Raw genomic sequence first — 12,717 nt, 5'->3', positions numbered from 1 at the left:
TGGTCAAAGAATATAGTGGGTTACCCTCTAGACACAATCATATAGTCTCTTAAAATCACATATTGTGCTTTCAAATATAGAAAACACAATTCAAAATTAAATTGCAATTTTAATATTTTACATTTGATCTTACCATTTCAGGGACCTCAGGATTTCCTAAGAAGTTCTTGTCATTCACTGTGTGCTGCATCGTCTCAGTAAAACACGGATCCATCACTAAAACATTCTGACCACTGAGTGTAGAAAACTTACAATCACTTCTCCTCGAGTCAGTGGTCATACAAACTTCATAATTATATCCGGGTGGAAGAGTTCCAGTTAATCCTGTGTCCGCGTAATGCGATGGATAGTACGGAATAACGGGTAGATTTGACTGATATAAGCGAGACTGCCTCCATCTGTAGATCTTAACCGATATTATGACAACCACACAGGTTATAAACAAGAAAGAAACGGCAGCAAGTGCAAGAACTAAATAAAAAGTAAGGTTGTCCTTAAATTCTTTTTCGTGCGTAAAATGTGTAAGTTCGGAAAGCATTTCAGAGAAGCTGTCAGTCACAGCCACGTTAATAGTGACCACAGCTGAGCGTGAGGGCTGTCCGTTATCTTCAACAACAACAGTAAGTTTTTGATTCACAGCATCTTTATCAGTCACTTGACGCACAGTTCTTATTTCTCCATTCTGTAAACCCACTTCAAACAGCGCTCTGTCTGTAGCTTTCTGTAGTTTATATGAGAGCCAGGCATTCTGTCCAGAGTCCACATCAACAGCCACAACTTTAGTGACGAGATAACCCACATCTGCAGAACGAGGCACAATCTCAGCCACCACAGAACCACCAGTTTGTACAGGATACAGAACCTGAGGAGCGTTGTCATTCTGATCTTGGATTATAATGTCTAAAGTCACATTTGTGCTGAGAGGTGGAGAGCCTCCATCTTGCGCTTTCACGCAAACCTGAACATTTTTCATTTGCTCATAATCAAAAGCGCGCAATGCGTGTACCACTCCACTGTCAGCATTTATTGATATAAAAGTTGAAACGGGTACTCCACCCACTGTCGTCTCATCTAAAAGATATGAAACTCGTGCGTTCTGGTTCCAGTCATCATCTTTAGCACTGAGAGTAAATATGGACAAACCGGGTTGATTGTTTTCAGTAATATATGTTGTGTAACCTGTTTTTTGGAACCTTGGAGGGTTATCGTTGACATCTAAAACTTTTAGATTTAAAGTTTTCAGGCTGGAAAGCGCAGGTGAACCTGAATCTGTCGCTGTGATAGTAATATTATAGGATGAGACACGTTCACGGTCTAACGCAGCATCAGTGACTAAAGTGTAATAATTGCGTAGTGAGGACTGAAGTTTGAATGGCATAGTTCGATCAACGGTACAGCTAACATGACCATTGTCTCCTGCATCCAGATCTTTAACACTGATTATAGCAATGGTAGTACCAAGAGATGCGTCCTCAGTCACTGGATTAGAGAATGACATAACACTGATAACTGGTGCATTATCATTAACGTCAATTAGTTCAACAATGACTTTAGCAGAGTCTCCTAAACCTCCCTGGTCTTTTGCTTCGATATCAAATTCGTATTTCTTTACTTTTTCGTAATCAATCTCTCCAATTACAGTTATAACACCGGTGCTTTCATTTATCTTGAAAATTTCACCAACGACTTTCGAATTTGCAAAGCTGTAAGAAACTAATTTATTTGCACCGCTGTCTGCATCACTAGCATTGACAGTTGTTATATACCTTCCCTGAGGCGCATTTTCTTTTATTAACGCTCTGTAAACTGACTGGTTAAATACTGGGGCGTTGTCATTTGCATCTAACACATTGACTTCTATTTTCATGTTACCAGATCTTTGAGGATTTCCTCCATCGACCGCTGTGACAATGAGATTAAGTCGTGGATGTTGCTCTCTATCTAAAGGTTTCTGGAGCACCATTTCAGCATATTTCATCCCACTGGGTCGCGCATGTTGTTTCAAAATAAAATAATCATTTTGTGATATTACATAGGTTTGGATACCATTCGTGTCCATATCGGGATCATCTGCACTGCCAAGTAGAAAACGAGCACCAGGTGCGGCCGACTCGCTTATTTCCAGATTAATTTCCTCCTTTGGAAAGATTGGCGAGTGATCGTTAATATCCAATATTTCAACCGTAACATGATGTAATTCCATTGGATTATCGAGTATTATTTCAAACGTGAAGCTGCATGGAGTGGTTTCCGCGCAAAGCTGCTCTCGGTCAATTCTCTCATTTACAACCAAAGTCCCTTTGTCTGTTTTTAGCTCTGCGTATTGAGTACTGTCGCCAGAAACGATACGGGCGCGACCCGAGCGCAGTCTTTGCACATCCAAACCAAGATCATGAGCTATATTCCCGATAAGCGATCCTTTCTTCATCTCCTCTGGAACCGAGTAACGAATCTGTGCGCTATTATTACAGAAACAGCAAACAGCCATGACGAATAGGACCCTCCATAAGAAAACACCATCCAATTGTTTTCTTCTCGACTGGCAACGAGAAAATCTTACTATAATCACAAACATTTTTAGATGTTAATTATAAATTCTGCTCCAGGTATTACGCGATGTTCAATGATGAAAATCTTTAAATGGTCCAGCTAGGTTGCTGTGTTTCGCTGACTGTCTCCCTTTATCAACACATTGGTCTCATCCAAAATCTCTTAGCTTGCTTCACCAGAGCTCAACCAACCACATGCGCATGTTTCTGCAAATCAACAGCGGCCCTTAGAGTTGAAATCGTGAAACAACGCTTATACAAATGCTTTGAAGTGTTTGACTAAATTCGAATTATTCAAAATAAGCTATATATTAGCAAATATGACATCGCCCAGCTTAAAGATCAATATTGTAAAGTAAAATATTGCAAATATATAATATAAAGGCCAAATAATGTCATAGATCACTTTATAGACAACCACATAGTCCATTAAATTTTATGCAAATTATCTAAAATTTAAAACAGGTATTGCAATCTTAGTAGTAAACATAATTACAAATTATATTGTAACGTAATGATATAGGGTAGCAATACTTGATTTTTTTTTAACTTGATCTTACCATTTCAGGGACCTCAGGATTTCCTAAGAAGTTCTTGTCATTCACTGTGTGCTGCATCGTCTCAGTAAAACACGGGTCCATCACTAAAACATTCTTACCGCTGAGTGTAGAAAACTTACAATCACTTCTCCTCGAGTCAGTGGTCATACAAACTTCATAATTATATCCGTGAGGAAGAGTTCCAGTTACTCCTGTGTCCGCGTAATGCGATGGATAGTATGGAATAACGGGAAGATTTGACTGATATAAGCGAGACTGCCTCCATCTGTAGATCTTAACTGATATTATGACAACCACACATGTAATAAATAGGAAAGAAACGGCAGCAAGTGCAAGAACTAAATAAAAAGTCAGGCTGTCGCCATATTCTTTGGTATGCCCAAAGTCTGTGAATTCAGATAGCACTTCAGGAAAACTATCAGCCACGGCCACATTAATGGTGACCACAGCTGAGCGTGAGGGCTGTCCGTTATCTTCAACAACAACAGTAAGTTTTTGTTTCATAGCATCTTTATCAGTCACCTGTCGCACAGTTCTTATTTCTCCATTCTGTAAACCCACTTCAAACAGCGCTCTGTCTGTAGCTTTCTGTAGTTTATATGAGAGCCACGAATTCTGTCCAGAGTCCACATCAACAGCCACAACTTTAGTGACGAGATAACCAACATCTGCAGAACGAGGCACAATCTCAGCCACCACAGAGCCACCAGTTTGTACAGGATACAGAACCTGAGGAGCGTTGTCATTTTGATCTTGGATTATAATGTCTAAAGTCACATTTGTGCTAAGAGGTGGAGATCCTCCATCTTGTGCTTTTACACAAACTTGAATGCTTTTCATTTGCTCATAATCAAACGCGCGCAATGCTTGTACCACTCCACTGTCAGCATTTATTGATATAAAAGATGAAACGGGTGCTCCACCCACTACAGTAGTTTCATCTAGAAGATATGAAATTCGTGCGTTTTGGTTTGAGTCATCATCGTGCGCACTCACTGTAAATATAGATAAACCAAGTTGATTATTTTCAGGAATGTATGCCGTGTAAACACTTTTTTGAAACCTGGGGGCATTGTCATTAATGTCTGACACTTTTAGATTTAAAGTTTTCTGAGATGCGAGTGTAGGTGTGCCTAAATCTGTAGCTGTTATTGTAAAATTATATACTGCCACACGTTCACGATCTAAAGCAGCATCGGTTACTAAAGTGTAATAATTTCGTATTGAGGACTGTAGTTTGAATGGCAAATTTCGATCTATTATGCAGTCAACGTGGCCGTTGTCTCCTGCATCTAGGTCCTTGACACTTAAAATAGCAATCGTGGTGCCGATAGGCGCGTCCTCGGTCACTGGGTTGGAAAATGACATAACACTGATAATAGGCGCGTTATCATTTACATCAATTAAATCAACAATGACTTTAGCAGAATTTCCTAAACCCCCCTGATCTTTGGCCTCGATTCCAATTTCGTATTTTTTGGCTTTTTCGTAATCAAGCACTCCAATCAGAGTTATAACACCGGTTTTTTCTTCTATTTTAAAAACATCGTTTATGTTACCTTTAATATTAGCGAAACTGTAGAAAATTAAACCATTTGTGCCACTGTCTGCATCAGTAGCATTAGCCGTGGTTATATAAGTTCCCTTAGACGCATTTTCTGATATTATTGCTCTGTAAACTGATTGGTTGAATACGGGCGCGTTGTCATTTATATCTAACACAGTAACCTCTATTTTCATGTTACCAGATCTTTGAGGATTTCCTCCATCGACCGCTGTGACAATAAGAGAAAGCCGTGGATGTTGCTCTCTATCTAGAGATTTCTGAAGCACCATTTCTGCATATTTAACTCCATCGGGGCGTGAATATTGTTTCAGAATAAAATTATCATTGGGTGACAAAATATAATTTTGGAGAGCATATACACCTACATCAGGATCATCTGCGCCGCCCAGTAAAAAGCGAGCCCCAGGAGTGGCCGACTCGCTTATTTCAAGATTAATTTCATCTTTATGAAATTTCGGAGAGTGATCGTTTACATCCAATATTTCAACCGTAACATGATGTAGTTCCATTGGATTATCGAGTATTATTTCAAACGTGAAGCTGCATGGAGTGGTTTCCGCGCAAAGCTGCTCTCGGTCAATTCTCTCATTTACAACCAAAGTCCCTTTGTCTGTTTTTAGCTCTGCGTATTGAGTACTGTCACCAGAAACGATACGAGCCCGACCCGAGCGCAGTCTTTGCACATCCAGACCAAGATCATGAGCTATATTCCCGATAAGCGATCCTTTCTTCATCTCCTCTGGAACCGAGTAACGAATCTGTGCGCTATTATTACAGAAACAGCAAACAGCCAGGACGAATAAGACCCTCAATGAAAAAACGCGATCCAAATGTTTTCTTTTCGACTGGTAACAAGGACAAGATACTGTAATCACACTCATTTTTATCAAATTCCAGGTATATGCACGATGATCAATGCGGAAAATATTTAAACAGTAATCCAGCTAGCTTGTAGTTTTTCGATGACCGTCTCCGTTCATAGACACCCTTTGATCTCCTCTAAAATCTCTTCAACCAACATGCAGTCACCCACATAGGTTTGTGCAAATCAACAGCGGCCCTTAGAGTTGAAACCGTAAAACAACGCTTATAAATGCATTTCCCTTTCTGGAATGAAATGTAAAGCATTTTTAAAAACTACACTTCAGCAAATCCCCCAAACTCACAGATAAGCATACATTAAAATTGCATATACATTTTGCAACAACCTTTTAAATCTTAAAAAATACATAATTAAATTATTTTTCAGGCTTAATTGAATTTTATTTTATACTTGATCTTACCATTTCAGGGACCTCAGGATTTCCTAAGAAATTATTCTCCTTTATTGTGTGCTGCATTGTCTCAGTAAAACACGGGTCCATCACTAAAACATTCTGACCACTGAGTGTAGAAAACTTACAATCACTTCTCCTCGAGTCAGTGGTCATGCAACCTTCATAATTATATCCGGGTGGGAGAGTTCCAGTTAATCCTGTGTCCGCGTAATGCGATGGATAGTACGGAATAACGGGAAGATTTGACTGATAAAAGCGAGACTGCCTCCATCTGTAGATCTTAACTGATATTATGACAACCACACAAGTTATAAATAGGAAAGAAACGGCAGCAAGTGCAAGAACTAAATAAAAAGTCAGGCTGTCGCCATATTCTTTGATATGCCCAAAGTCTGTGAATTCAGAAAGCACTTCAGGAAAATTATCCGCCACAGCCACATTAATGGTGACCACAGCTGAGCGTGAGGGCTGTCCGTTATCTTCAACAACAACAGTGAGTTTTTGTTTAACAGCATCTTTATCAGTCACCTGACGCACAGTTCTTATTTCTCCATTCTGTAAACCCACTTCAAACAGCGCTCTGTCTGTAGCTTTCTGTAGTTTATATGAGAGCCAGGCATTCTGTCCAGAGTCCACATCAACAGCCACCACTTTCGTGACGAGATAACCAACATCTGCAGAACGAGGCACAATCTCAGCCACCACAGAACCACCAGTTTGTACAGGGTACAGAATCTGAGGAGCGTTGTCATTTTGATCCTGAATATTAATGGTTATTGTCACATCCGAACTTAAGGGTGGGGACCCTCCATCTCGAGCTGTCACGTTAAAACCGAAAAATTTAAACTGTTCAAAATCAAAAGATTTTACTGCCTGAATGGCACCAGTTTCTGAATTTATTGATACAAAAGATCCTAGCTCTGCTCCGTGCACGTCTTCGCCATTTAAAAAATAGGATATTTGTGCATTGGGACCCCAATCCGCGTCATGCGCTTTAACGGTCAGTATAGCCAGGCCAGGAAAGTTATTTTCACTAACAAATGTTTTATATTCCTCAGAATTAAATTTAGGCGGGTTATCATTCACATCGGAAATTTTCACAGTAACAGTTTTGTTAGCTTGACGTGCTGGGGTTCCCTGGTCTAATACCAGTATTGTTATGTTATATTCAGCTAGACTTTCTCTATCGAGTATATCATCAGTAATTAAACTGTAATAGTCAGTAAAAGATGACTCGATTTTAAACGGGATGTTTTGATTTACCGAACATTCAACAATGCCATTTTTACCCGAATCTGCATCTTCTACGTTTATCACAGCTATAGTTGTTCCTACTGGAGCATTTTCAGGAATGGTGTTTGTAAATGACATTAGTTGTATGGATGGAGAGTTATCATTTTCATCAATAACATCAATGACAATTTTACAAGTATCCGAGAGGGCTCCTTTATCCCTCGCGTTAATTTTTAATTGATGACTGTTTTGAGACTCATAATCTAAATTCGCAAGAAGCGTAATCTCTCCTGTGTTTGAGTTTATCTCAAAAAGCTCCCTTGCTTCTTTGTTCGCAAGGGCGAAAGAATATGTAACAAGACCGTTTACACCTTCATCTGCATCATTAGCGTTAACAGTACCTATGACAGTACCCGAGGGAGAATATTCACTGACTTCAATTTTGAAAACAGGCTGTTTACATACGGGGGCATTATCATTAACATCCAACACACTAACATTAATTCTTACAGTGCCTGATTTTTGAGGTGAACCACCATCGGTAGCAACTAGAACCAGCTTTATCTCATCGAGTTCCTCCCGATCCAGCTCTCGCTGTAAAACCATCTCAATGTATTTGCTACCATCGTTCTGGTTATGCACATCCAGTTTAAATTTATCAGTTGGATGTAATGCATAGCTTTGTATACCATTTAGGCCTACATCTGTATCTATAGCGCAAAGGGAAGCGCGCTCCCAAGACTGCGTGTTCAGCTATACTCAGATTAACATATTCCTTTGGAAATAACGGAGCATTATCGTTAATATCTTGCACCTCAACTGTGACCCGATGCAGTTGAATAGGGTTTTCAACTATAAGATCAAAACTGAAGCTGCAAGGCGTTGTTTGCCTACATAGCTCCTCGCGATCAATCTTTTCTTTTATAACAAGAGTGCCTTTGTCTCTGCTCAAGTCAACGTACTGTCTGCCGCCGCCCTTTGTTACAACGCGAGCTTTTCCAGATATGAGTCTACTTATCTCTATCCCCAGGTCCTTGGCGATGTTGCAAACAAATGATCCCTCTGGCATTTCCTCCGGGATAGAATACCGCGTATTGCAATAGGCGACGTCCATTCCATAAAAGCAGATAATCAAAAACATAATCTGCCATAGTAGACGTGTGCTAACCATCCAAGGGTTGTGTAAATAGCCGGACGAGCATAAAAAAGCCATTGCGATCAAATATGTCGTCAAACGAAGTCGTACCGGGCACGAAAAACATCAAAATGCACATTCATGCCCAACTGAAACCGCTTCATATGGCTAACAAACGCCGGACAAATTATAGCCAAGACCCTTCAGCTGTTAACCAACAGCGGCACTTAGAGTACTAAAGTTGAAAATACAGTAGTCAGTCAGCAGTTACAGTCCTGATTTGGTAATAACATCAATAATAATATTACATTATTATTATTATTATTATTATTATTAATTTTATTATTATACGCATGAACCGAACTATTTATACAGCCATTAAAAACAAGCATACTCAAATTAAATTAAAGAAAGATTTTTTATGTGAGCTACATGTTGTTTAATCAAAGTTATTAAACTGTTATTCTGTTACTGGCAATGGGGTAAACTGCAGACCATTTCAGCACCTTCGGAATGGACAGCACCCGATGGATGTGACTCAAAAACCTCAGTTAGTGCTTGCCAGGTAGATAAACAGAAAATACACTATCTTATATTTCAAATATAGCTTCATTTTCAACAGCACATCACAAATCTGCTATGAAAGAATTGTACCATCTTTAAATATTAAAAATATATGTTAACATATTTATACCAAATGCAAAGCTGCTTTGAAACAATTAAACAATTGTGAAAAGTGCTATATACTGTAAATAAAATTTAATTGAATACATATTTTTAAAATTAAACTTTTAACATCTTTATTGAAAAATACATTTTGGTATACTTTAACTGTATGCTTAAATTAATATATTATGCGATGCAAACATATTTAAAAAATACATTATTTAAGATGCAGTGTATTTTAAGGTAATTTAAAGTTTACGTAATCATGGTTAAAATTAACTTCAATTCTTGGACCGTTTCTTTAAAAAAAATGTTAAAATGTATGACTTATTCCAATTTACATAAAGTATAAGGTAGTGTAGGTAAGGTAGGTAAGGTAGCCTACCCTTTTGGGGTCTCATTTAAAATTTGTGCGTATAGGCACAAAACGGGGCTAAAAACATGGGTGCGCCACTATATCACGCAAAAGTTATAATCTACAAAAAAAACTTGACGGGAGAATGTGTGCACATTTAAGTAAACTCTGAGCTTTGCATTCGCAGATGACAAAAGGAATTGACACAGATGGTGAGGTGGTGAACTGAAGTCAGATTGAAGAAAGTAAATGTGAAAAGAACGATTATAAGTGATGCCACACACACACACACATTTAATTTAACTACATTTCACACGGTAGATCCACGTTGAAGATTAAATTTAGCAGTGTTATGAACACTAACTATTAAAATTAAAGTTAAAATTATTACATGTAGCCTACATTTTCTTGTAAAATCCAATCCTACATCAAAATTCATTTAAAATATGTAATCAGCGCTGTCTTACCTTCAAAGTAGCGCAGGTTGAGATAGCCCGTTAAGTCTTATGGTGTTGGGTGTTCATAATAAAACCGGTAAAAACACGTGTTTGCCTAGATTACACCAAAATAAATATTTACTCGCACATTTGCAAGTTATTATAACAAGTTATTAAGATTGCTAAAATCATGTAAGTAAATTACAATATATGTTTTTTTAAATTAAAAGTATTTATTTTTCAGCAGAGGATGCTGCATAGCAGTAGGCCTATATCAGAGACGCGAAAATGTAATGATTATATAGGCCTATACTCACCCCGATGTCATCCAAGATGTTAATGTTTCTCATTCCTCAGCCGAACACAATCAAATAATATTAAATAATATCCATTTTATGAACACCTTGCTTGCTTATATTGACCTTGAATGTGGATCAGCGTTTCGAATTCCAAACGTGCACCCATCCACCATTAAAGTAATCTATTATATAACTCTATCGTTTATACATGTCTTCTGAAGCAAAACGATAGGTTTGGAGCATTTGACGATGGTTAGGAGGACACACACAATTAATGTAAACAGACAACAACAACTCTAGATTCAAATGTGGCGCACGTGAAACCGCATTGGTTCAGGTCTCGTGACGAGAACCAATGAGATTTCACGAGCCGCCATTTTTTTTTATTGAATAAAAGAATATAAAACAGAGCATAACATTATACAGTTTTATACAAAACAAAGTATGGTGTTAATTGGACATCTGGCATTTGAAAATAATATCATAGTGCTTTAAACATGTTAACGATTTTTTGTTTTTTAACAATTTTAAAGAAGAAATAAAACATTCAAATTTCGCTAAAAACACCTTGAATATTGGGGATGAATTTAAATACTTTTGTTTATGACGAGCCGCCATTTGTATCTAGAGTTGTTATTCTCTGTTTACATCATAATTATCGTTAAAAGCTCAACATATGAATATTTATTCTCACAAACCCATCGTTTCGCTTCAGAAGAAATCTGACAACCCACTGGTTTATATATGGATTCATTTAATGATGGATACATGCACTTTTGGAGCCTCGAAACGTTGAAGCATGAAGAGCCAGGATATTATTTAAAGAGCCCCTATTTTTCTTTTCATGATTATACATTTCTCTTGTTGTGTAAGTGCGTTAAAGATCTGCAAAGTTATACATCCCAAAGTCTATGATTTACACAAGTTATTATCTCCAACTGAAATCTCTTTTCTTTAGACTACAATGAACACAAGGATTGTAGGAAACAGTTTACTTCCTCAGCCTGTTGACATGGACTCTATTCACATTATCATAAATCCATCCGCTTCTGACTAACAGCCTGTAAGTAGCTTTTTTCATATTTTATTTTAATAATTTACTAGTAACTTCTGAAACCATGAATCAAATGGCGCTTTTCCATGGCATAGCACGGTTTAGTTTAGTTTGGGTCGGGTCAGCTCACCTCACTTTGGCGTGGTTAGCTTTTCCATCGAGTCTAGTATCACTTCGTAGTGGGAGGGATTATAGGCGTGTCGTTATATTTGCGCTGCATAATGCTGTGACATTATACAAGTGAGAGCGCCGTTGTACATTCCCATACATTCATTTATGGTTTAAAGGCGGGGTGCACATTTTTTCAGAAATGCTTTGGAAAAGGGAGTCGGGCTGAGTACCAAAACACACTTGTAGCCAATCAGCAGGGGCATGTGTACTAACTGACATCGTTGGGTTGGGTATGTGTGGGGCGGGTCTATCAAAAAATATTCTATTGGGTTAGGGGCGTGTTTGTTTAGGTGATTTCAAATGTCAACATTGGCTTTCAGAGATTGTGCACTTCTGCCTTTTTTCCCGGATGCGTCCTGGCCAGGATTTCGGGTATGTCCTTTGGAGGTCGCATTGGTCAACTGCATACATCGAGATTTATTATTTTAGTTTCTATTTCAGTACCATTACATTTCAAGATAAAAGTGAAACTAGAATGATTGTATGTCTTAAGAGAAATAAATGTTAATTTCAAAATGTTTTTAACTAAAATGTGAGAATCTTTGACGTTTGCGGTCGACAAATGTGACTTCCAGACAGGGCCGCCACTAGCAATTCTGGGCCCAATGAAAGAATAAGAGGTTGGGCCCCCTACCATTCCCATTTTACACCAAAAATACAAGCCGACCTAGTTATCTAAAATCTTTGTCTGCTGCAATTTATTAATACATACATATAATGTTTGCTTTTGTTTTTGACCACTATAATCAGTGTTTAGTAAGAAACCAACAATGTCTGTAGCTATAAGATCATGATTTATTATGCAAATGTAAATTTTATAGAAAAATACATTACAGTAATCAAATATTCAGAGAAAATGCAATATTCTTAAACAAAGATTAAACATACATGATACGATTTGTATGAACCTTAACCCAAAACCTTTAGCTTCATCTATTAGATAACTAGATCTACTAGATTGTGAGCCTGCCTGTGAAAACCCAGCTGAAGTATTTATTTTTGATTGACTGTTTTCTACATAACATTATCCTACATAATGTAAAGAACGTTCTTTGAAATTATAAACTTGATATATTTAATATTGACTGAGTAAGTTAATGTCAGCAATTAAAATCATAGTGAAATTAATGTTTGAAATCAAACTGTGATGCTCTTTATCTCACACTTAGATTTAAGACTTTAGTCTGGTTTTCACAGTCTGAGTCTCAAATGTGTATAAGTCCGCTAGCAATATTTGCTAACAGGAGAATGCTGACAAGTTCACCAATTCAAGATCTGATATCTGGAAAAAAATGATATCCTTCTCATTTTTAGCGGTGATAAACGTAACCTATTGAATTGACTATTAGGTATCTGTTAGCAGTTGGCTAACTGACGCTAACATTACGTCAAAAGGCAGCTCTGTGAAATATAA

At 37.7% G+C, this 12,717-nt stretch overlaps 2 protein-coding genes across 10 annotated transcripts in view; both read right to left on the bottom strand.

The window, feature by feature from the left end:
- The window catches only part of LOC129447072 (protocadherin gamma-C5-like), a 159,588-nt gene that overhangs the window by 99,142 nt on the left and 47,729 nt on the right, over positions 1 to 12,717 (bottom strand). For 2 of the 9 annotated variants that reach the window (XM_073874162.1, XM_073874180.1), the window contains exon 1: positions 134 to 2,676. The exons of the other annotated variants lie outside the window; for them this stretch is intronic. In XM_073874162.1, the coding sequence (XP_073730263.1) occupies positions 134 to 2,575 (2,442 nt within the window). In that variant the 5' untranslated portion in view covers positions 2,576 to 2,676. Of the gene's footprint in view, positions 1 to 133; positions 2,677 to 12,717 lie in introns of those variants that run through there. 9 annotated transcript variants of the gene reach the window in all.
- On the bottom strand, positions 2,829 to 5,842 carry LOC129447073 (protocadherin gamma-A11-like). The gene has a single exon (XM_055208656.2). It carries the CDS (start codon positions 5,555 to 5,557, stop codon positions 3,095 to 3,097), a length of 2,463 nt encoding a protein of 820 aa, XP_055064631.2. The 5' UTR covers positions 5,558 to 5,842; the 3' UTR covers positions 2,829 to 3,094.

The sequence above is a fragment of the Misgurnus anguillicaudatus genome, chromosome 12 (assembly GCF_027580225.2).
Source record: "Misgurnus anguillicaudatus chromosome 12, ASM2758022v2, whole genome shotgun sequence".
NCBI classification, from domain to species: Eukaryota; Metazoa; Chordata; class Actinopteri; order Cypriniformes; family Cobitidae; genus Misgurnus; species Misgurnus anguillicaudatus.
The sequence above is the reverse complement of the archived record's forward strand: the minus strand, read 5'-3'. Positions and strand labels throughout refer to the sequence as shown.